Source organism: Oncorhynchus nerka, linkage group LG13 (genome assembly GCF_034236695.1).
Source record: "Oncorhynchus nerka isolate Pitt River linkage group LG13, Oner_Uvic_2.0, whole genome shotgun sequence".
In the NCBI taxonomy this organism is placed as follows: domain Eukaryota; kingdom Metazoa; phylum Chordata; class Actinopteri; order Salmoniformes; family Salmonidae; genus Oncorhynchus; species Oncorhynchus nerka.
Window position 1 is genome coordinate 13,177,149 of NC_088408.1, and position 25,336 is coordinate 13,202,484.

The 25,336-nt window shown below is 48.2% G+C and overlaps 1 protein-coding gene across 1 annotated transcript in view; it reads left to right on the forward strand.

Annotated features, from left to right (window-relative positions):
• The window catches only part of LOC115123956 (neurexin-3b-like), a 474,303-nt gene that overhangs the window by 9,618 nt on the left and 439,349 nt on the right, over positions 1-25,336 (forward strand). The window contains exons 3-5 of the mRNA XM_065026202.1: positions 9,280-9,528; positions 9,815-10,004; positions 11,576-11,959. Coding sequence (XP_064882274.1) covers positions 9,280-9,528; positions 9,815-10,004; positions 11,576-11,959 — 823 coding nt within the window. The remainder of the gene's footprint in view (positions 1-9,279; positions 9,529-9,814; positions 10,005-11,575; positions 11,960-25,336) is intronic.

Here is a 25,336-nt window from a genome sequence, read left to right on the forward strand (position 1 = left end):
CCGGTCTCCCGGTCCCCCTGTCTCCTGGTCCCCCCGGTCGCCCTGTCTCCTGGTCCCCCCGGTCGCCCTGTCTCCCGGTCTCCCTGTCTCCCGGTCCCCCTGTCTCCCGGTCTCCCGGTCCCCCTGTCTCCTGGTCCCCCCGGTCGCCCTGTCTCCCGGTCTCCCGTTCCCCGGTCTCCCGGTCCCCTGTCTCCCGGTCTCCCGGTCCCCTGTCTCCTGGTCCCCCGGTCTCCCTGTCTCAAGGTCTCCCGTTCCCCCGGCCTCCCGTTCCCCGGTCTGCCGGTCCCCCTGCCCCCCCTGCTTTCTAATGACAACCAGAGACACAGTTATACCTACAGAGTAACCCCAAGGTGACTGTGCTCAGTAGATGAGAGTTCGTCATTGGGATAATATAGGAATAATATGATTGCCTTATGGGGACATTTATGATTGTCTTCCAACACTAACAGCTAACCTCCCTCCATGTTTTCAGCATCTGTATCAGTAGTGTAAATCTGTGTAAAGAGTGGTTGCCCCTCCAGCATTATTATCAATCACCATGTGACTGGTGGAGTGGAGAGTCATAGGTAGTATCCCAAATTGTACCTTATTTCTTATTTAGTGCACTACTTTTGACCAGAGGCCCATAGGGAATAGGGTGTGATTTAGGATGCATCCACAGCATGTGATCCACGATGGACTGCATTTTGTTGCATGTCCAGCCTGGCTTGACTGACTGACTGTCTGCTGGGTCTATCCCTTACAACCATGTTCACCCTGCCGTGGCTCTGTCTGGGCTGATGAACTCTGCCTGCCAGCACACTGCCTCTATCCCTTTTTCTCTCTCTCTCTCTCTCTCTCTCTCTCTCTCTCTCTCTCTCTCTCTTTATCTGTCTATCTTTATGTCCCCCTCCCTCTCCTCCTCTGTACACAGCTGATGAGGGATGACTCAGTTCATTTGGACCCACTGGATGGTTGGATCACGCTTCATCACTGCCACTCTCTTCCAATGCTTTTCTCATGGAACAGAGGGAGGAGGAGGGATGGAGGAGGTGGGAGGAAGGCCAGAGCTGGAACAGAGGGAGAAGGACAAAGGGAGGAAGAAGGGGGAGGGCCAGAGTGAGAGGATGAAGGAGGGATTGAGTGGGGTAGAAGGAGGAGGGGTTGGACTCCTCTCTCTCTCTTTCTCTCTGACTATCTCCCTCCCTCTCTCTCCCTCCCTGACTATCTCCCTCCCTCCCTCTCCCCTCCCCCTGACTATCTCCCTCCCTCCCTCTCTCTCCCTCCCTGACTATCTCCCTCCCTCCTCTCTCTCCCCCCTGACTATCTCCCTCCCTCCCTCTCTCTCCCTCCCTGACTATCTCCCTCCCTCCCTCTCTCCCTCCCCTGACTGTCTCCCTCCGTCCCTCTCTCTCCCTCCCTGACTATCTCCCTCCCTCCCTCCCTCTCTCTCCCTCCATGACTATCTCCCTCCCTCTCTCTCCCTCCCTAAATATCTCCCTCCCTCTCTCTCCCTCCCTGACTATCTCCCTCCCTCTCTCCCTCACTGGAAGTAAAAGAGAATGTTACTGTAGTCCTCCTCTATTCTCTGCACCCTCCACACCCACTAGGCATAGGGACGATAGCAGCATCACTCCTCGTGTGCAACCGTGTGGGCCAGCAGTCATGTGACGTGAGCCAGTGGGCAGTGAGGCGGTAGCGGTGGCAGCCATGTCCCCTGGCGTCCACAGGGCACCAGCGCCAAGCCAAGCAGGCCAGGGTTCTAAAGAGTCAGCTTGTGTAGTAGCTCTGCTCTGAGAGGCTGTTGTGGCTGCTACTGTCATCCAGATTGTGGACGGAGGGGAGGAAGCTGGATTAGGGAAGGACGAAGGGAGGGAGGGAAGCAGGGAGGGAGTGAGCGAGAGACCAACATTTGGCATTTGGGAGGAATGTACTTCCCACATCATCCTCAACGTCGTCATCAGCCCTGTTCTATATTTAACCAAACCAGTCTCTGCTCATTTCAGTTTAAAAAATAAATTTTAAATCACACACAGCACACGTTTGCTCAGAGGCACGCAGGGATACTCCTCTGACCTCTAACCCCTGACCTTTGCATTGCGTTTGACCCCTGAGGATACACTCAGCAAGCTCTGCAGTAAACGGACACACAACAATGTGGCCCCTGTCTCTCTACATTGAAAGCCCCACACATCCATACAATGTACATGGTTTTGATATGTGTCCTTTGTCTTTCTAGTGGCAGTATAACTTACCGTTACAGCATCAAATCCCTCCAGCCTCCACCTAGGTGAGATATTGCTCACATATTCATCTTAATTATATCCCTATGTGTACACACAACACCACTCAATTCCACCATCTCCACCCAGGAATATGAATAATGATTTTAAATAGTGTTTATTATATCACATTTATCTGGATCAAACCACTTCATTTCAAATCCTTAATCCCTCCTCTCGTCCAATTTCAAAAATATATTTACACACAGGCTCATTGTAGCATCGATCTACCTCTGTTTAAACATTGCTCTCAAGGCTCTCTGGGGAGAGACTATTGAGTCCTCCAGCTACATTACAGTTGGCAGGCAGGGATGGAGGGAGACAGGTGTAGAGGGAGAGATGGAGGGAGACAGGTGTAGAGGGAGAGATGGAGGGAGACAGGTGTAGAGGGAGGATGGAGGGAGACAGGTGTAGAGGGAGAGATGGAGGGAGACAGGTGTAGAGGGAGAGATGGAGGGAGACAGGTGTAGAGGGAGAGATGGAGGGAGACAGGTGTAGAGGGAGGATGGAGGGAGACAGGCAGGGAGAGATGGAGGGACAGGTGGAGGGAGATGGAGGGAGACAGGTGTAGAGGGAGGAGATGGAGGGAGACAGGTGTAGAGGGAGAGATGGAGGGAGACAGGTGTAGAGGGAGAGATGGAGGGAGACAGGCGTAGAGGGAGAGATGGAGGGAGACAGGTGTAGAGAGATGGAGGGAGATGGCATAGAGGAGACATGGAGGGAGACAGGTGTCAGAGATGGAGGGAGACAGGTGTAGAGGGAGAGATGGAGGGAGACAGGCGTCTGGGAGAGATGGAGGGAGACAGGTGTAGAGGGAGAGATGGAGGGAGACAGGTGTAGAGGGAGGGATGGAGAGAGACAGGCGTAGAGGGAGAGATGGATGGAGACAGGTGTAGAGGGAGGGATGGAGGGAGACAGGTGTAGAGGGAGGGATGGAGGGAGACAGGTGTAGAGGGAGGGATGGAGGGAGACAGGTGTAGAGGGAGAGATGGAGGGAGACAGGTGTAGAGGGAGAGATGGAGGGAGACAGGTGTAGAGGGAGGGATGGAGGGAGACAGGCATAGAGAGAGGGATGGAGGGATGGAGGGAGACAGGTGTAGAGGGAGAGATGGAGGGAGACAGGTGTAGAGGGAGAGATGGAGGGAGACAGGCGTAGAGGGAGAGATGGAGGGAGACAGGTGTAGAGGGAGAGATGGAGGGAGACAGGTGTAGAGGGAGGGATGGAGGGAGACAGGTTTAGAGGGAGGGATGGAGAGAGACAGGCATAGAGGGATGGATGGAGGGAGACAGGCGTAGAGTGAGAGATGGAGGGAGACATGTGTAGAGGGAGAGATGGAGGGAGACAGGTGTAGAGGGAGGGATGGAGGGAGACAGGTGTAGAGGGAGGGATGGAGGGAGACAGGTGTAGAGGGAGAGATGGAGGGAGACAGGTGTAGAGGGAGGGATGGAGGGAGACTGGTGTAGAGGGAGGGATGGAGAGAGACAGGCATAGAGGGAGGGATGGAGGGAGACAGGTGTAGAGGGAGGGATGGAGGGAGACAGGTTTAGAGGGAGGGATGGAGAGAGACAGGCATAGAGGGAGGGATGGAGGGAGACAGGCGTAGAGGGAGAGATGGAGGGACACAGGTGTAGAGGGAGGTATGGAGGGATACAGGTGTAGAGGGAGGGATGGAGGGATGGAGGGAGACAGGTGTAGAGGGAGGGATGGAGGGAGACAGGCATAGAGGGAGAGATGGAGGGAGACAGGTGTAGAGGGAGGGATGGAGGGATACAGGTGTAGAGGGAGAGATGGAGGGATGGAGGGAGACAGGCATAGAGGGAGGGATGGAGGGATGGAGGGAGACAGGTGTAGTGGGAGGGATGGAGGGAGACAGGTGTAGATGGAGAGATGGAGGGAGTCAGGCGTAGAGGGAGGGATGGAGGGAGACAGGCATAAAGGGAGAGATGGAGGGAGACAGGCATAGAGGGAGAGATGGAGGGAGACAGGTGTAGAGGGAGGGATGGAGGGATACAGGTGTAGAGGGAGAGATGGAGGGATGGAGGGAGACAGGCATAGAGGGAGGGATGGAGGGATGGAGGGAGACAGGTGTAGAGGGAGGGATGAGGGAGACAGGTGTAGAGGGAGAGATGGAGGGAGACAGGTGTAGATGGAGGGAGACAGGCGTAGAGGGAGGGATGGAGGGATGGAGGGATGGAGGGAGACAGGTGTAGAGGGAGAGATGGAGGGAGACAGGTGTAGAGGGAGGGATGGAGGGAGACAGGTGTAGAGGGAGGGATGGAGGGAGACAGGCATAGAGAGAGGGATGGAGGGATGGAGGGAGACAGGTGTAGAGGGAGAGATGGAGGGAGTCAGGCGTAGAGGGAGAGATGGAGGGAGACAGGCATAAAGGGAGAGATGGAGGGAGACAGGCATAGAGGGAGGGATGGAGGGAGACAGGTGTAGAGGGAGGGATGGAGGGAGACATGTGTAGAGGCAGGGATGGAGGTGGGGCTAGAGGAAAGGAGGCATGGAGGAAAGGAGAGAGAGAGGGAAGGAGAGAGGGAGGGAGGGAGGAAATGAGGGATGGTGGCAAGGAGAGAGGGAGGAAATGAGGGATGGTGGCAAGGAGAGAGGGAGGAAATGAGGGATTGTGGCAAGGAGGGCGGTAAGAAATGAGGGAGGGAGGGAGGGAGGGGAGGGAGGGAGGGAGGGGGGGGAGGGCGGGGGTGGGTGTGAGAGATTCTTGGAGGCAAGGAAGGAGGGAGGGAAAGAGAGATGAAGGTAGCCAAGGAGAGAGGAAAAGAGGCACTGTGGATGGGGTTAGAGGGGAAAGAGAGGCACTGTGGATGGGGTTAGAGGGAAAGAGAGACACTGTGGATGGGGTTAGAGGGGAAAGAGAGGCACTGTGGATGGGGTTAGAGGGGAAAGAGAGGCACTGTGGATGGGGTTAGAGGGGAAAGAGAGACACTGTGGATGGGGTTAGAGGGGAAAGAGAGGCACTGTGGATGGGGTTAGAGGGGAAAGAGAGGCACTGTGGATGGGGTTAGAGCGGAAAGAGAGGCACTGTGGATGGGGTTAGAGGGAAAGAGAGACACTGTGGATGGGGTTAGAGGGGAAAGAGAGGCACTGTGGATGGGGTTAGAGGGGAAAGAGAGCATTGATCTAAACTAGATTAGTCTGTGTGTGCTCCCAGCACGGATCAATATGCCATCTCAGGGAGGAGGAAGAGGAGGAGGAGGAGGAGGAATGGAGGAGGAGGAATGGAGGAGGAAGAGGAGGAGGAGGAATGGAGGAGGAGAGATGGAGGAGGACAAGGAGAAATGGAGGAGGAGGAGGAGAAGGACAGATGGAGGAGGAGATATGGCGGAGAAAGAGAAGCCTGTGCTTGCATTATAAATGGCCCCAGCTTGGCTAAGAGACGTCAGGGATGGCCGTTGGATAGCATAATAAACCTCTGACCGTAACAAAGTGGAAGATGAGGGATGCAAGGTCTGCATTCCAAATGGCACTCTATTCATTTCATAGTGCACTACTTTTGACCAGAGTCCATAGGGCTCTTGGAAAAATGAACGCACTATATAGAGCATAGGGTGATATTTGGGACGCATCGTAGGAAAGGCAGTGTATTAATGATCACCATTGGGTTAATGATTTGGTTAATGATCAACAGAGCAGGATGGAGCGGCTGTCCCATTCATAATCTGTACTTATTATTATACACAACGATTGATTGTGGTGTATTAGTGTGTCCTTGAATAACGAGGGAAAAAGATGGTGGTGTACAGGTCCCTGGACCCCTGAAGGGCCTCTTCTCACTGTCAGACAAGGTGGGAGGGAGGAATAAATAGAAGGCAAGGTGATACTAAATAAGTCTGGTCTGGTTCATCTCAAGAGAAACAGCCCTGGTTCGTTCTACCTCAAAAAGTACAAGAAAGAGGATTTGACACCCCATCATCTCAGAATGTTCTGAAATATTTCCATAGTTACCATTAGCGGTCCTGAAACTTTGAAATATAATTTGATCGATGAGAAATTAAGCTAATATATTGCACCCAAATTGGCCATTTTCATTTATAGGATTCAGGTAATATTCAATAAATATTGTACCCAACATCCGATTTGAATAAACATATTCCTATCAATGAGTAAGACATGATGCATACCCCCCCATCATCCTCAAAATAGCAAAAGCCACCCACGGAACACAGACCCCCCCCCCCACACCCCATACCAATCCCACCCCACAACCAGTATGCAGTATCAGTACTCTACATTTGACAAGTAGTATGAAGCTGTGGCTTGGAGTATTGTTTCTTCATACTATGTAATGTATTCTCTTTGAATCTGGTGTTTTTGTACAGAGAAATGTGTCATTGACGTTGCTTGCATTCGTCATCCTAAATTGTAGACTCAAAAGTGGCGCAACTGTCTAAAGCACTGCATCTCAGTGTGAGAGGTGTCACTGCATTCCCTGGTTCAAATCCAGGCTGCATCACATCTGGCCTTGATTGGGAGTCCCATAGGGCGGCGCACAGTTGTCCCAGTGTTGGCTGGAGTAGGCCGTCATTTTAAATAAGAATTTGTTCTTAAGTTACTTTTTTTTAAAGTAGTGTGGAAGTGCAAGTTTTGACCACTAGATGCCCCTGTTCCTGCTATAAAACCACAGTATTTTACCCATTCGGATGGTCTCTTGTGTTAATTAACATTTCCTTTGCACCTTTGGGAAGAAAACCAATAGATTTGTCTCATTATGAAAGTAAATTGTGTGGTCATCCTCACAATTCAAGCTGTGTGTGGATTTTGCCCATTTCATTGTATTTGTCATGTCTTACTCATTGGTAGGAAGACGTTTGGTCCAAATCAGATTTTGTCCACAATATTTATTTTAATATTATTTGAATCCTATAAATGAAAATGGCCAATCTTGGTGCAATCAATTAGCTTAATTTCTCAGAGAGAAAAATAACATTTCAACAAAATATATATATATATTTTTTACCTGTCTTTATTTTTGCCTGTTTCTAACTACAGAAACAATTCCAGAACAATCTGTGATGGTCAAATCAAATCAAATATATTGGTCACATACACGTGTTTAGATGTTATTGCAGGTGTAGCCAAATGCTTGGGTCTCAAGACTTGCTGAAATGACATGGAAAGACTCCCCTGCCATTCAGGTTCTCATCATCAATCTCTTCAGACTTTGGTCCAGCGTCAGTCACCTTGCATTATTGAAGTGTACAGGTAGTGTATGAGGAATACAGAGGGTAGTGTCTCAGAAAGGTGTGATAGTATGCTACCATATCAGTAAGATAGAGAATTGGGTTCAGTTCAAGGTGCCTACAGTAGGTAGACTGCTGTTTAGACGTGGGTACAGATGTTGAGTATTACACAAACATTTAGCCCACCAGCTCCTTAGTAACACACAGTCACCTGGTATACAGTACATGGATACTAATCCTCTCCTCTTCCCTCTGTCTCTCTCTCTCTCTGTGTCTCTGTAGTTATTATCTCTCTCTCTCTCTGTCTCTCTGTAGTTATTATCTCTCTCTCTGTGTCTCTCTGTAGTTATTCTGTCTCTCTCTTTGTGTCTCTCTGTAGTTATTATCTATCTCTCTCTCTGTCTCTCTGTAGTTATTATCTCTCTCTCTGTGTCTCTCTGTGGTTACTCTCTCATCTCTCTCTGTCTCTCTGTGGTTACTCTCTCATCTGTCACTTGTATTGTAGGGAATTAAGGTTGTGCACTATGTTGTGAATAAAAGTTGTGCACTATGTAGGGAATACAAGTCGTGCACTATGTTGTGAATAAAAGTTGTGCACTATGTAGGGAATAAAAGTTGTGCACTATATAGGGACTAGAAGTCATGCAGTATGTGCAAGGGGTGCGTAACTGATGCCAGGAAAGTCAGATGCAGGAGAGCAGAATTGTGTAATAACCGGAGTAGTTTAATTATCAAATACACAAAATATGGGTACAAAATGTGCACAAACACTTACAACAAACAATTTCACACCCAGACATGGGGTGAACAAAGGGTTAAATACACGACATGTAATGAGGGAAATGTAAACCAGGTGTGTGGGAAAACAAGACAAGACAAAACAAATGGAAAATGAAAGGTGGATCGGCGATGGGTAGAAGATCCGTGACGTCGACCGCCGAACGTCGCTCGAACAAGGAGAAGAACCGACTTCGGCGGAAGTCGTGACAGTATGTTGGGAATAAAAGTTGTGCACTTTGTAGGGAATAAAAGTTGTGTACTACGTAGGGAATCAAATTTGTACACTATGTAGGGAGTAAAAGTCGTGCACTATGTAGGGAATAAAAGTTGATCAGTATGTAGGGAATCAAATTCATGCAGTAAGTATAGAATAAGGTTCCATTATAAATGCAATTTTTCTCATAGCACCAGTACTCTCCTTGACGGTCCTAGTAATCCATAGATCTTACTACCCCAGTGTAGTCCAGTGGAGGCTGCTCAAGGGAGAACGGCTCACAATAATGGCCGGAAAAGAGCAAATGGAATGGAAACATGGAAACCATGTGATTGATTTATTTGATACCATTCCATTAATTCCGCTCCAGCCACTAGCACTAGCCCGTCCTCCCCAATTCAAGTTCCACCAGCCTCCTGTGCTTTAGGCAGGTGTTGAATCATACAGTATGTCAGCATGTGATCTTCCTGCAGATGGACAGATTACAGTTCAAATAGGAAACAACAAGGGATATTGGATTTATATGTTTTTCTCAAGCCTTCCAAACATGATCAACATATTATATAAAAACCAGATACTGAATTAGAAAATAACCTATAGTCTCAAAACGTATTTAAACATTATCGTGTGGAACAATGACCGTTCCTCTCACTCCTCTCTTCAAGGTGTCGGCATGGTGTTGCTTTTGTTCTCTCCTCTCTTTCATCTCCTAGGCTCTCATTTCCCTTATTAACTTCTAGCCGCCTCTCTCTCTCTCTCTCTCTCTCTCTCTGTCTCTCTCTCTCTCTCTCTCTCTCTCTCTCTCTCTCTCTCTCTCTCCAGGTGGTCTATAAGAATAATGACATCCGTCTGGAGCTCTCCCGTCTGGCTCGCATCGTAGACCCCAAGATGAAGCTCCAGGGTGAAGTGGTGTTTAAGTGTGAAAACGTACCCACCCTGGACCCAATCAACTTTGAGAGCCCTGATTCCTACCTCAGCCTGCCCAAGTGGAATACCAAGAGGGTCGGTTCCATCTCCTTCGATTTCAGGACCTCCGAACCCAACGGACTCATCCTCTTCACCCATGGCAAGGTATACAAACAACACAGCTTACCTGTTGTACTTGTCTTTCTGTCACTCAAACTCCCATTTTTTTATGATACTAGTACCAGTTCTGCATGTTGCAGCTATTTTGAAGGTTTCACTTGCAATGGTTGTGTTATGTGGTTGATTAACCTGCCTTGGACGAATGCACTGAAGTTTAAGTCTGCTGTGGGTGAGATATTCCCCCTGATAAAAGACATTTAGCTGAAACGTTGGTCATTGATTTGTACAGTTTATTATCTGTCAGCACCTAAAGAGGGTTCTTTATTTCCAGGCCCAGGACCGTCGCGATGCGGCAGGGAAGAAGAACAACAAGGTGGACTTCTTTGCTGTGGAGCTGCTAGATGGAGGGCTGTACCTGCTGCTGGACATGGGCTCGGGAACCATCAAGGTCAAAGCCACACAGAGCAAGGTCAACGACGGAGCCTGGCACCACGTGGACATTCAGAGGGACGGACGATCAGGTGAGGAGGGAGGAAGAGGAGGGGTGGGGAGGAGGAAGAAGTGGTAAGACATTAATCATGGGGATGATGAAGCAAAACCTTTTGCTGATTTGCTTATCCTGTGTGTCCTCTGACCTGGTAAAGGTTGGACAAACAGAACAGAACACAGAGGTGTAGAGAGGAATATTATAGTAGAGTAAAGAGGTTTGGATGCCGTTGCCTTGATCTCTCTTTATCTCTCTCACAGTCTTTGCTCTCTCTCTCCCTGTCTCTCTCTCACTCTGTCTCTCTCTCTCTCTCTCTCTCTCTCTCTCTCTCTCTCTCTCTCTCTCTCTCTCTCTCTCTCGATCTCAATTAAATAAAATTCAAGGGGCTCTATTGGTATGGGAAACATACAGTTGAAGTTGGAAGTTTACGTAAACCTTAGCCAAATACATTTTTCACAATTCCTGACATTTAATCCTGGTAAAAATTCCCTGTTTTAGGTCAGTTAGGATCACCACTTTATTTTAAGAATGTGAAATGTCAGAATAATAGTAGAGTGAATTATTTATTTCAGCTTTCATCACATTCCCAGTGGGTCAGAAGTTTACATACCCAAAATTAGTATTTGGTAGCATTGCTTTTAAATGGTTTAACTTGGGTCAAATGTTTCGGGTAGCCTTCCACAAGCTTCCCACAATAAGTTGAGTGATTTTTGGCCCATTCCCCCTGACAGAGCTGATGTAACTGAGTCAGGTTTGTAGGCCTCCTTGCTCGCACATGCATTTTCAATTCTGCCCACAAATGTTGTTGTCCTTAAGCCATTTTGCCACAGCTTTGGAAGTATGCTCGGGGTTATTGTCCATTTGGAAGACCCATTTGCGACAAAGCTTTAACTTCCTGACTGATGTCTTGAGATGTTCCTTCAATTGGGGTGGGCCACTGATTGAGCAGAGACCTATCTTATGAAAACCCAAATCTCACATTTTAGAAGCTAAAATCACATTTCATCACATCATGAATAATTTCATAATAAAACATTTAAATTGAACAACAATTCCATGTGAATCCGATAACTCTGATGTGTAGACTTTCCACTGTAGAGTTTATGTCATCTTATCATTGATGAGAATGTCTCAGATGACAACCGAACTGACATCATATTCATTAAGTACCACTGCATATGTTCCATTGGTCAGATTACCAGAATATAGTTAATTTCCCCCCACCTTCTGATGTTCCCAGAATCTCTATGTTAACCAAGGGTTTTGCAAATGTAACCTCAGTAGGGTAGAGAGAGGAAAAAGGGGGAAAGAGGTATTTATGGCTGTCATAAACCTATCCCCAGGACAACGCCATTACATGTGGTATATCAGACTGTATACCACGGGTATGACAAAACATGTATTTTTAATTACATTGGTAACCAGTTTATAGCAGCAGTAAGGCACCTCGGGGTTTGTGGTATATGGCCAGTATAACATGGCTAAGGGCTGTATCCAGGCACTACTTGTTGCGTCACGCATAAGAACAGCCCTTAGCCGTGCTATATTGGCCATATTCCCCGCCCCTTTAATTAACCCAGTTATTTTCATCTCTCCTCTTTCCAGGCATCATCTCAGTCGACAGTCGGAGGACCCCCTTCACAGCCAGCGGCGAGAATGAGATCTTAGACCTGGAGGGAGACCTCTACCTGGGTGGTCTCCCTGACAACCGGGTAGGCCTGGTGTTACCTACCGAACTGTGGACGGCCATGTTGAACTACGGCTATGTGGGCTGCATCAGGGACCTCTTCATCGACGGACGCTCCAAAAACATAAGGGCCATCTCCGAGTCTCAGAACACCACAGGCATCAGGCCCACCTGCAGTAAAGTGACAGGGAAACAGTGTGACAGTAATCACTGTAAGAACAACGGAGTCTGTAAGGAAGGGTGGAACCGCTTCATCTGTGACTGCACCGGGACTGGGTTCTGGGCCACCACGTGTGAGAGAGGTGAGTCTACTGGCTATATTTTGAAAAGTAATTGTTTTTGTACTTCATTCACCTTAGATGCTGGGTAAATGTGAAGAGTGGAGAGGAGCAGAGATAGGGGAAGGGAGGAGAGAGGAAAAGTGTGACTTTGGACAGCTTGTATTTATGGAGGCTTTGCTGAAATATTTAATAGGATTTTACTTTTTTCGCAAAGTAGCATTTGTGCAGGGTGCTGTTTTCTCCTGGGGGGAATTGAACAAGAGCTTGGCGCACACACTCACACACACACACATACACACATACACTCACACACACACACACACACACACACACACACACACACACACACACACACACACACACACACACACACACACACACACACACACACACACATGCTGGTGCCAAGGCTGGCTGGGGGTGAAAATGTTCTCTCTATGTCTGGCTTTAAGAGCTCAACTGCATCAAGTTTTTATGAAGAGATAGGGCCACTCTGAGCTGTTGATGTTATGTGTATGTGTGCGTGTATGTGCCAGTCTGTATGTATGTATGTATGTGAGTGTGTGTGTGTGTGTGTGTGTTTGTGTGTGTGTGTGTGTGTGTGTGTGTGTGTGTGTGTGTCTGTCTGTCTGTCTGTCTGTGTAGGGTGATAGTGTTCCCTTGGTTTGTGTTCCTTTTCCGATTTGACCAGATAGGTTTAAGAGATGGGTTTAGGCACTTTTATAAGAACAGAGTTCTCGTGAAAATAAATGCTACTGGACATAGGAATATTTATATTTTTGTGCTGGTTGTTAGAGCAGGTATAGAGAGAGACTGGGAGGAGTTACAGCAGGTATAGAGAGAGACTGGGAGGAGTTACAGCAGGTATAGAGAGACTGGGAGGAGTTACAGCAGGTATAGAGAGAGACTGGGAGTAGTTACAGCAGGTATAGAGAGAGAGACTTGGAGGAGTTACAGCAGGTATAGAGAGAGACTGGGAGGAGTTACAGCAGGTGTAGAGAGACTGGGAGGAGTTACAGCAGGTATAGAGAGAGACTGGGAGGATTTATAGCAGGTATAGAGAGACTGGGAGGAGTTACAGCAGGTATAGAGAGACTGGGAGGAGTTACAGCAGGAATAGAGAGAGACTGGGAGGAGTTACAGCAGGTATAGAGACAGAGAGACTGGGCGGAGTTACAGCAGGTATAGAGAGACTGGGAGTAGTTACAGCAGGTATAGAGAGAGAGATTGGGAGGAGTTACAGCAGGTATAGAGAGAGACGGAGGAGTTACAGCAGGTGTAGAGAGACTGGGAGGAGTTACAGCAGGTATAGAGAGAGACTGGGAGGAGTTACAGCAGGTATAGAGAGAGACTGGGAGGAGTTACAGCAGGTATAGAGAGAGACTGGGAGGAGGTACAGCAGGTATAGAGAAGAGACTGGGAGGAGTTACAGCAGGTATAGAGAGAGACTGGGAGGAGTTACAGCAGATATAGAGAGAGACGGGGAGGAGGTACAGCAGGTATAGAGAAGAGACTGGGAGGAGTTACTGTAGGTATAGAGAGACTGGGAGGAGTTACAGCAGGTATAGAGAGAGACTGGGAGGATTTACAGCAGGTATAGAGAGAGACTGGGAGGATTTACAGCAGGTATAGAGAGACTGGGAGGAGTTACAGCAGGTATAGAGAGACTGGGAGGAGTTACAGCAGGTATAGAGAGACTGGGAGGATTTACAGCAGGTATAGAGAGACTGGGAGGAGTTACAGCAGGTATAGAGAGACTGGGAGGAGGTACAGCAGGTATAGAGAGACTGGGAGGAGTTACAGCAGGTATAGAGAGAGACTGGGAGGATTTACAGCAGGTATAGAGAGAGACTGGGAGGAGTTACAGCAGGTATAGAGAGAGACTGGGAGGATTTACAGCAGGTATAGAGAGACTGGGAGGAGTTACAGCAGGTATAGAGAGAGAGCCTGGTCGGAGTTACAGCAGGAATAGAGAGAGACTGGGAGGAGTTACAGTAGGTATAGAGAGACTGGGAGGAGTTACAGCAGGTATAGAGAGAGACGGGGGATTTACAGCAGGTATAGAGAGAGACTGGGAGGAGTTACAGCAGATATAGAGAGAGACTGGGAGGAGTTCCAGCAGGTATAGAGAGAGACTGGGAGGAGTTACAGCAGGTATAGAGAGAGACTGGGAGGAGTTACAGCAGATATAGAGAGAGACTGGGAGGAGTTCCAGCAGGTATAGAGAGAGACTGGGAGGAGTTACAGCAGGTATAGAGAGAGACTGGGAGGAGTTACAGCAGGTATAGAGAGACTGGGAGGATTTACAGCAGGTATAGAGAGAGACTGGGAGGAGTTACAGCAGGTATAGAGAGACTGGGAGGATTTACAGCAGGTATAGAGAGACTGGGAGGAGTTACAGCAGGTATAGAGAGACTTGGAGTAGTTACAGCAGGTATAGAGAAGAGACTGGGAGGAGGTACAGCAGGTATAGAGAGACTGGGAGGAGTTACAGCAGGTATAGAGAGACTTGGAGTAGTTACAGCAGGTATAGAGAGACTTGGAGTAGTTACAGCAGGTATAGAGAAGAGACTGGGAGGAGTTACAGCAGGTATAGAGAGAGACTGGGAGGATTTACAGCAAGTATAGAGAGACTTGGAGTAGTTACAGCAGGTATAGAGAGACTGGGAGGATTTACAGCAGGTATAGAGAGACTTGGAGTAGTTACAGCAGGTATAGAGAGACTGGGAGGATTTACAGCAGGTATAGAGAGAGACTGGGAGGAGTTACAGCAGGAATAGAGAGAGACTGGGAGGAGTTACAGCAGGTATAGAGACAGAGAGACTGGGCGGAGTTACAGCAGGTATAGAGAGACTGGGAGTAGTTACAGCAGGTATAGAGAGAGAGATTGGGAGGAGTTACAGCAGGTATAGAGAGAGACGGAGGAGTTACAGCAGGTGTAGAGAGACTGGGAGGAGTTACAGCAGGTATAGAGAGAGACTGGGAGGAGTTACAGCAGGTATAGAGAGAGACTGGGAGGAGTTACAGCAGGTATAGAGAGAGACTGGGAGGAGGTACAGCAGGTATAGAGAAGAGACTGGGAGGAGTTACAGCAGGTATAGAGAGAGACTGGGAGGAGTTACAGCAGATATAGAGAGAGACGGGGAGGAGGTACAGCAGGTATAGAGAAGAGACTGGGAGGAGTTACTGTAGGTATAGAGAGACTGGGAGGAGTTACAGCAGGTATAGAGAGAGACTGGGAGGATTTACAGCAGGTATAGAGAGAGACTGGGAGGATTTACAGCAGGTATAGAGAGACTGGGAGGAGTTACAGCAGGTATAGAGAGACTGGGAGGAGTTACAGCAGGTATAGAGAGAGACGGGGGATTTACAGCAGGTATAGAGAGAGACTGGGAGGAGTTACAGCAGATATAGAGAGAGACTGGGAGGAGTTCCAGCAGGTATAGAGAGAGACTGGGAGGAGTTACAGCAGGTATAGAGAGAGACTGGGAGGAGTTACAGCAGATATAGAGAGAGACTGGGAGGAGTTCCAGCAGGTATAGAGAGAGACTGGGAGGAGTTACAGCAGGTATAGAGAGAGACTGGGAGGAGTTACAGCAGGTATAGAGAGACTGGGAGGATTTACAGCAGGTATAGAGAGAGACTGGGAGGAGTTACAGCAGGTATAGAGAGACTGGCAGGATTTACAGCAGGTATAGAGAGACTGGGAGGAGTTACAGCAGGTATAGAGAGACTTGGAGTAGTTACAGCAGGTATAGAGAAGAGACTGGGAGGAGGTACAGCAGGTATAGAGAGACTGGGAGGAGTTACAGCAGGTATAGAGAGACTTGGAGTAGTTACAGCAGGTATAGAGAGACTTGGAGTAGTTACAGCAGGTATAGAGAAGAGACTGGGAGGAGTTACAGCAGGTATAGAGAGAGACTGGGAGGATTTACAGCAAGTATAGAGAGACTTGGAGTAGAGAGGTATAGAGAGACTGGGAGGATTACAGCAGGTATAGAGAGACTTGGAGTATTACAGCAGGTATAGAGAGACTGGGAGGATTTACAGCAGGTATAGAGAGACTGGGAGGAGTTACAGCAGGTATAGAGAGAGAGGAGTTACAGCAGGTATAGAGACAGAGAGACTGGGCGGAGTTACAGCAGGTTTACAGCAGGTATAGAGAGAGACTGGGAGAGCAGAGAGACAGCAGGTATAGAGAGAGACTGGGAGGAGTTACAGCAGGTATAGAGAGAGACTGGGAGGAGTTACAGCAGGTATAGAGAGAGACTGGGAGGAGTAGAGAGAGACTGGGAGGAGTTACAGCAGGTATAGAGAGAGACTGGGAGGAGTTACAGCAGGTATAGAGAGAGACTGGGAGGAGTTACAGCAGGTATAGAGAGAGACTGGGAGGAGTTACAGCAGGTATAGAGAGACTGGGAGGAGTTACAGCAGGTATAGAGAGACTGGGAGGAGTTTACAGCAGGTATAGAGAGAGACTGGGAGGAGTTACAGCAGGTATAGAGAGACTGGGAGGAGTTACAGCAGGTATAGAGAGACTGGGAGACAGGGTAGGAGTTACTGGGAGGATTTACAGCAGGTATAGAGAGAGACTGGGAGGAGTTACAGCAGGTATAGAGAGGGAGAGACTGGGAGAGAGAGACAGCAGGTATAGAGAGACTGGGAGGATTTACAGCAGGTATAGAGAAGAGTTACAGCAGGTGGGAGGAGTTACAGCAGGAATAGAGAGAGACTGGGAGGAGTTACAGTAGGTATAGAGAGACTGGGAGGAGTTACAGCAGGTATAGAGAGAGTATAGAGAGACTGGGAGGAGTTACAGCAGGTATGAGAGAGACTGGGAGGAGTTACAGCAGATATAGAGAGAGACTGGGAGGCAGGTTAGAGGGTATAGAGAGAGACTGGGAGGAGTTACAGCAGGTATAGAGAGAGACTGGGAGGAGTTACAGCAGGTATAGAGAGACTGGGAGGAGTTACAGCAGGTATAGAGAGAGACTGGGAGGAGTTACAGCAGGTATAGAGAGACTGGGGAGGAGGAGTTACTGGGAGCAGGTATAGAGAAGAGACTGGGAGGAGGTACAGCAGGTATAGAGAGACTGGGAGGAGTTACAGGGTATAGAGAGACTTGAGACTGGGACTTGGAGTAGTTACAGCAGGTATAGAGAAGAGACTGGGAGGAGTTACAGCAGGTATAGAGAGAGACTGGGAGGATTTACAGCAAGTATAGAGAGACTTGGAGTAGTTACAGCAGGTATAGAGAGACTGGGGTAGGAGAGACTTGGAGTAGTTACAGCAGGTACAGCAGGGTATAGAGAGACTGGGAGGAGTTACAGCAGGTATAGAGAGACTGGGAGGAGTTACAGGGTAGAGAGAGACTGGGAGGAGCAGGTATAGAGAGAGACTGGAGACTGGGAGGAGTTACAGCAGGTATAGAGAGAGACTGGGAGGAGTTTACAGCAGGTATAGAGAGACTGGGAGGAGACTGGAGAGAGACTGGGAGGAGTTACAGCAGGTATAGAGAGAGAGACTGGGCGGGCAGGTATAGAGAGACTGGGAGTAGTTACAGCAGGTATAGAGAGAGATTGGGAGGAGTTACAGCAGGTATAGAGGAGACGGAGTTACAGCAGGTATAGAGAGACTGGGAGGAGTTACAGCAGGTACTGGGAGGAGTTACAGCAGGTATAGAGAGAGACTGGGAGGAGTTACAGCAGGTATAGAGAGAGACTGGGAGGAGGTACAGCAGGTATAGAGAAGAGACTGGGAGGAGTTACAGCAGGTATAGAGAGAGACTGGGAGGAGTTACAGCAGATATAGAGAGAGGGGAGGAGGTACAGCAGGTATAGAGAAGAGACTGGGAGGAGTTACTGTAGGTATAGAGAGACTGGGAGGAGTTACAGCAGGTATAGCAGGTATAGAGGTAGAGACTGGGAGGATTTACAGCAGGTATAGAGAGACTGGGAGGAGTTACAGCAGGTAGGTATAGAGACTGGGAGGAGTTACAGCAGGTATAGAGAGACTGGGAGGATTTACAGCACTGGGAGGAGTTACAGCAGGTATAGAGAGACTGGGAGGAGGTACAGCAGGTATAGAGAGACTGGGAGGAGTTACAGCAGGTATAGAGAGAGACTGGGAGGAGTTACAGCAGGTAGGCAGGTATAGAGAGGGAGGATTTACAGCAGGTATAGAGAGACTGGGAGGAGTTACAGCAGGTATAGAGAGAGACTGGGAGGAGTTACAGCAGGAATAGAGAGAGACTGGGAGGAGTTAGGTATAGAGAGACTGGGAGGAGTTACAGCAGGTATAGAGAGACTGGGCAGGTATAGAGAGAGACTGGGAGGAGTTCCAGCAGGTATAGAGAGACTGGGAGGAGTTACATAGAGAGAGACTGGGAGGAGTTACAGCAGGTATAGAGAGAGACTGGGAGGAGGTTACAGCAGGTATAGAGGAGACTGGGAGGAGTTACAGCAGGTATAGAGAGAGACTGGGAGGAGTTACAGCAGGTATAGAGAGACTGGGAGGATTTACAGCAGGTATAGAGAGACTGGGAGGAGTTACAGAGGTATAGAGCAGGTTACAGCAGGTAGAGAGAGACTGGGAGGAGTTACAGCAGGTATAGAGAGACTGGGAGGAGTTACAGCAGGTATAGAGAGACTTGGAGTAGTTACAGCAGGTATAGAGAGACTTGGAGTAGTTACAGCAGGTATAGAGAGAGACTGGGAGGAGTTTAAGCAGGTATAGAGAGAGACAGCAGGTATAGAGAGAGACTGGGAGGATTTACAGCAGGTATAGAGAGACTGGGAGGATTTACAGCAGGTATAGAGGGAGGAGTTAGAGGTATAGAGAGACTGGGAGGATTTACAGGGTAGAGAGACTGGGAGGAGTTACAGCAGGTATAGAGAGACTGGGAGGAGGTACAGCAGGTATAGAGAGACTGGGAGGAGTTACAGCAGGTAGCAGGTAGGTAGAGAGACTGGGAGGAGTTACAGCAGGTATAGAGAGAGACTGGGAGGAGTTACAGCAGGTATAGAGAGAGACTGGGAGGATTTACAGCAGGTATAGAGAGAGACTGGGAGACAGCAGGAATAGGAGAGACTGGGAGGAGTTACAGTAGGTATAGAGAGAGACTGGGAGGAGTTACAGCAGGTATAGAGAGAGACTTTACAGAGGAGTTACAGCAGGTATAGAGAGAGACTGGGAGGAGTTACAGCAGGTATAGAGACTGGGAGGAGTTCCAGGGAGGAGACTGGGAGGAGTTACAGCAGGTATAGAGAGAGACTGGGAGGAGTTACAGCAGGTATAGAGAGACTGGGAGGATTTAGATAGAGAGAGACTGGGAGGAGTTACAGCAGGTATAGAGAGAGGGAGGATTTACAGGGTATAGAGAGGGAGGAGTTACAGCAGGTATAGAGAGACTTGGAGTAGCAGGTATAGAGAAGAGACTGGGAGAGGTACAGCAGGTATGAGAGACTGGGAGGAGTTACAGCAGGTATAGAGAGACTTGGAGTAGTTACAGCAGGTATAGAGAGACTTGGAGTAGTTACAGCAGGTATAGAGAAGAGACTGGGAGGAGTTACAGCAGGTATAGAGAGAGACTGGGAGGATTTACAGCAAGTATAGAGAGACTTGGAGTAGTTACAGCAGGTATAGAGAGACTGGGAGGATTTACAGCAGGTATAGAGAGACTTGGAGTAGTTACAGCAGGTATAGAGAGACTGGGAGGATTTACAGCAGGTATAGAGAGAGACTGGGAGGAGTTACAGCAGGTATAGAGAGACTGGGAGGAGTTACAGCAGGTATAGAGAGAGACTGGGAGGAGTTACAGCAGGTATAGAGAGAGACTGGGAGGAGGTACAGCAGGTATAGAGAAGAGACTGGGAGGAGTTACAGCAGGTATAGAGAGAGACTGGGAGGATTTATAGCAGGTATAGAGAGACTGGGAGGAGTTACAGCAGGAATAGAGAGAGACTGGGAGGAGTTACAGCAGGTATAGAGAGACTGGGACAGGTATAGAGAGAGAGATTGGGAGGAGTTACAGCAGGTATAGAGAGAGACGGAAAGGTTACAGCAGGTGTAGAGAGACTGGGAGGAGTTACAGAGAGAGACTGGGAGGAGTATAGAGAGAGACTGGGAGGAGTTACTGGGAGACTGGGAGGAGTTACAGCAGGTATAGAGAGAGACTGGGAGGAGGTACAGCAGGTATAGAGAAGAGACTGGGAGGAGTTACAGCAGGTAGAGAGAGACTGGGAGGAGCAGATACAGGGGAGGAGGTACAGGGTATAGAGAAGAGACTGGGAGGAGTTACTGTAGGTATAGAGAGACTGGGAGGAGTTACAGCAGGTATAGAGAGAGACTGGGAGGATTTACAGCAGGTATAGAGAGAGACTGGGAGGATTTACAGCAGGTATAGAGAGACTGGGAGGAGTTACAGCAGGTATAGAGAGGGAGGAGTTACAGCAGGTGGGAGACTGGGAGGATTTACAGCAGGTATAGAGAGACTGGGAGGAGTTACAGCAGGTATAGAGAGACTGGGAGGAGGTACAGATAGAGAGACTGGGAGGAGTTACAGCAGGTATAGAGAGAGACTGGGAGGATTTACAGCAGGTATAGAGAGAGACTGGGAGGAGTTACAGCAGGTATAGAGAGAGACTGGGAGAGTTTACAGCAGGTATAGAGAGACTGGGAGGAGTTACAGCAGGTATAGAGAGAGAGCCTGGTCGGAGTTACAGCAGGAATAGAGAGAGACTGGGAGGAGTTACAGTAGGTATAGAGAGGGAGGAGTTACAGCAGGTATAGAGAGAGGGGGATTTACAGCAGGTATAGAGAGAGACTGGGAGGAGTTACAGCAGATATAGAGAGAGACTGGGAGGAGTTCCAGCAGGTATAGAGAGAGACTGGGAGGAGTTACAGCAGGTATAGAGAGACTGGGAGGAGTTCCAGCAGGTATAGAGAGAGACTGGGAGGAGTTACAGCAGGTATAGAGAGAGACTGGGAGGAGTTACAGCAGGTATAGAGAGACTGGGAGGATTTACAGCAGGTATAGAGAGAGACTGGGAGGAGTTACAGCAGGTATAGAGAGACTGGGAGGATTTACAGCAGGTATAGAGAGACTGGGAGGAGTTACAGCAGGTATAGAGAGACTTGGAGTAGTTACAGCAGGTATAGAGAAGAGACTGGGAGGAGGTACAGCAGGTATAGAGAGACTGGGAGGAGTTACAGCAGGTATAGAGAGACTTGACAGCAGGTATAGAGAGACTTGGAGTAGTTACAGCAGGTATAGAGAAGAGACTGGGAGGAGTTTAAGCAGGTATAGAGAGAGACTGGGAGGATTTACAGCAGGTATAGAGAGAGACTGGGAGGAGTTTACAGCAGGTGTAGAGAGACTTGGAGTAGTTACAGCAGGTATAGAGACTGGGAGGATTTACAGCAGGTATAGAGAGACTGGGAGGAGTTACAGCAGGTATAGAGAGACTGGGAGGATTTACAGCAGGTATAGAGGAGACTGGGAGGAGTTACAGCAGGTATAGAGAGACTGGGAGGAGTTACAGCAGGTATAGAGAGAGACTGGGAGGAGTTACAGCAGGTATAGAGAGAGACTGGGAGGAGTTACAGCAGGTATAGAGAGAGACTGGGAGGAGTTACAGCAGGTATAGAGAGAGACTGGGAGGAGTTACAGCAGGTATAGAGAGAGACTGGGAGGAGTTACTGCAGGTATAGAGAGAGACTGGGAGGAGTTACAGCAGGTATAGAGAGAGACTGGGAGGAGTTACAGCAGGTATAGAGAGAGACTGGGAGGATTTACAGCAGGTATAGAGAGACTGGGAGGAGAGAGGTATAGAGACTGGGAGGAGTTACAGCAGGTATAGGGAGGAGTTACAGCAGGTATAGAGACTGGGAGAGAGACTGGGAGGAGTTACAGCAGGTATAGAGAGACTGGGAGGAGTTACAGCAGGTATGGGCGGAGTTACAGCAGGTATAGAGAGACTGGGAGGAGTTACAGCAGGTATAGAGAGAGAAGGAGGAGTTACAGCAGGTATAGAGAGACTGGGAGGAGTTACAGCAGGTATAGAGAGAGACTGGGAGGAGTTACAGCAGGTATAGAGAGAGACTGGGAGGAGTTACAGCAGGTGAGAGAGAGCCTGGTCGGAGTTACAGCAGGAATAGAGAGAGACTGGGAGGAGTTACAGTAGGTATAGAGAGACTGGGAGGAGTTACAGCAGGTATAGAGAGACTGGGAGGAGTTACAGCACATATAGAGAGAGACTGGGAGGAGTTCCAGCAGGTATAGAGAGAGACTGGGAGGAGTTACAGCAGGTATAGAGAGAGACTGGGAGGAGTTACAGCAGGTATAGAGAGACTGGGAGGATTTACAGCAGGTATAGAGAGAGACTGGGAGGAGTTACAGCAGGTATAGAGAGACTGGGAGGATTTACAGCAGGTATAGAGACAGGGAGGAGTTACAGCAGGTATAGAGAGACTTGGAGTAGTTACAGCAGGTATAGAGAAGAGACTGGGAGGAGGTACAGCAGGTATAGAGAGACTGGGAGGAGTTACAGGGTATAGAGAGACTTGGAGTAGTTACAGCAGGTATAGAGAGACTTGGAGTAGTTACAGCAGGTATAGAGAAGAGACTGGGAGGAGTTACAGCAGGTATAGAGAGAGACTGGGAGGATTTACAGCAGGTATAGAGAGACTTGGAGTAGTTACAGCAGGTATAGAGAGACTGGGAGGATTTACAGCAGGTATAGAGAGACTTGGAGTAGTTACAGCAGGTATAGAGAGACTGGGAGGATTTACAGCAGGTATAGAGAGAGACTGGGAGGAGTTACAGCAGGTATAGAGACTGGGAGGAGTTACAGCAGGTATAGAGAGAGACTGTGAGGAGTTACAGCAGGTATAGAGAGAGACTGGGAGGAGGTACAGCAGGTATAGATAAGAGACTGGGAGGAGTTACAGCAGGTATAGAGAGAGACTGGGAGGAGTTACAGCAGATATAGAGAGAGACGGGGAGGAGGTACAGCAGGTATAGAGAAGAGACTGGGAGCAGTTACTGTAGGTATAGAGAGACTGGGAGGAGTTACAGCAGGTATAGAGAGAGACTGGGAGGATTTACAGCAGGTATAGAGAGAGACTGGGAGGATTTACAGCAGGTATAGAGAGACTGGGAGGAGTTACAGCAGGTATAGAGAGACTGGGAGGAGTTACAGCAGGTATAGAGAGACTGGGAGGATTTACAGCAGGTATAGAGAAGAGACTGGGAGGAGTTACTGTAGGTATAGAGAGACTGGGAGGAGTTACAGCAGGTATAGAGAGAGAGACTGGGAGGAGTTACAGCAGGTATAGAGAGAGAGACTGGGAGGAGTTACAGCAGGTATATAGAGAGAGACTGGGAGGAGTTACAGGCTGAAATTTGAGATAAATCCTTCATTCTACTTGAAAGCAAGTCTAAGAAGTTGTAGATCTGTTCTGTGTGTTCTATTTCTTTGCTTCCCGTTCTTAAATATTGGTTTTGTGTCTTTTCCTTTTGGTTTTGTACACCAGCTTCAAACAGCTGAAACAACAATATTTTTGGTTGTGTAAAATACATTTTGCAGCATTTTAGATAGTACTGTACAATGGTTCTCTACTCTATATTAGCTTATTTTGTCACATACACTGACAGTAGGCAAGCTATTCGTTTTAGCAACCAGGAAATGCCGTTGCAATTTGTGTATAGTGCAACTTTAATATAAAAAGCAGGTTTATTCTGTGGCAGACTAAATGTTGTCTGTCTTGTGAACAAGTGACTTCTGTCTATCTCTATTTCACTCTTTCTCTGCGAGAGAGGCAGAGATAGAGAGAGATAGAGAGAGTTAATTTATTTTCCTCTTTTTCCTTGAACTGTTTGCACATCTTTACAACACCGTATATAGACATAAGAATATTTTAAATGTCTTTATTCTTTTGGATCTTCTGTGAGTGTAATGTTTACTGTTCATTTTTATTGTTTATTTCACTTTTGTTTGTTATTTACTTCACTTGCTTTGGCAATGTTAACATATATGTTTCCCATGCCAATAATGCCCTTTTATTGAATTGAATTGAGAGAGAGAGAGAGCAGAGAGGAGAGGCAATAGGCAGGCAGGCTGTCCGATCGCGTTAACCTTGCCTCAGTCCTGGAGAGACAGCTATTTTTGTACCACTCCGAGGCGATTGGGGGAGGGGGGCTGTTGGGAAAGCACTTCACATAGTGCACAGCCACAGAACACACACACGCACACACACACACACACACACACACACACACACACACACACACACACACACACACACACACACACACACACACACACACACACACACACACACACACACACACACACACACCAGTCAGAAAGACATCATACAAAATCTTCCCCCTTCCTCTCCTCCTCCCACCATCCCTGGTTCCTTCCTCCCTCCCCATCCTGTCCTCAATCACAATGGTAGCTGACCAGGCAGTGGGTTCTTCTGACCCCTGTAGAGAGACGGTGTTCTGATGTGTAGGGCCTGTGGGAGCGAGGAGGGATTTAACGTTAGTGGACCTGATGCTTGCGTCATCACTGTGTTACAACACACACACATTTACCCTCATACAGACCGACTACAGTAGGTTGCCTATAAAACACATCTGGCAATATTTTTTATCGCCCTAAGGTTGGTTTCCGTGCCCTACACACTAATATGACCCCTCTGTACAAAGTTGAGACTCTTAGGAACATGTACATGTCCATTGTTTTGCTCTAGAACACCCACAAACCTCACAATCCTCGTCTGAATGTCCCAGGTACCATTTGAAGACTCTTAGGAACATGTACATGTCCATTGTTTTGCTCTAGAACACCCACAAACCTCACAATCCTCGTCTGAATGTCCCAGGTACCATTTGAAGACTCCTAGGAACATGTACATGTCCATTGTTTTGCTCTAGAACACCCACAAACTTCACAATCCTCGTCTGAATGTCCCAGGTACCATTTGAAGACTCTTAGGAACATGTACATGTCCATTGTTTTGCTCTAGAACACCCACAAGCCTCACAATCCTCGTCTGAATATCCCAGGTACCATTTGAAGACAATTATGGAAGTATACAGAGACTGTTTAATGCCAAAAATATGAGGTTAAATAACATTACATTTACATTACATTTAAGTCATTTAGCAGACGCTCTTATCCAGAGCGACTTACAAATTGGTGCTTTCACCTTATGACATCCAGTGGAACAGCCACTTTACAATAGTGCATCTAGGTCTTTTAAGGGGGGGGTGAGAAGGATTACTTTATCCTATCCTAGGTATTCCTTAAAGAGGTGGGGTTTCAGGTGTCTCCGGAAGGTGGTGATTGACTCCGCTGTCCTGGCGTCGTGAGGGAGTTTGTTCCACCA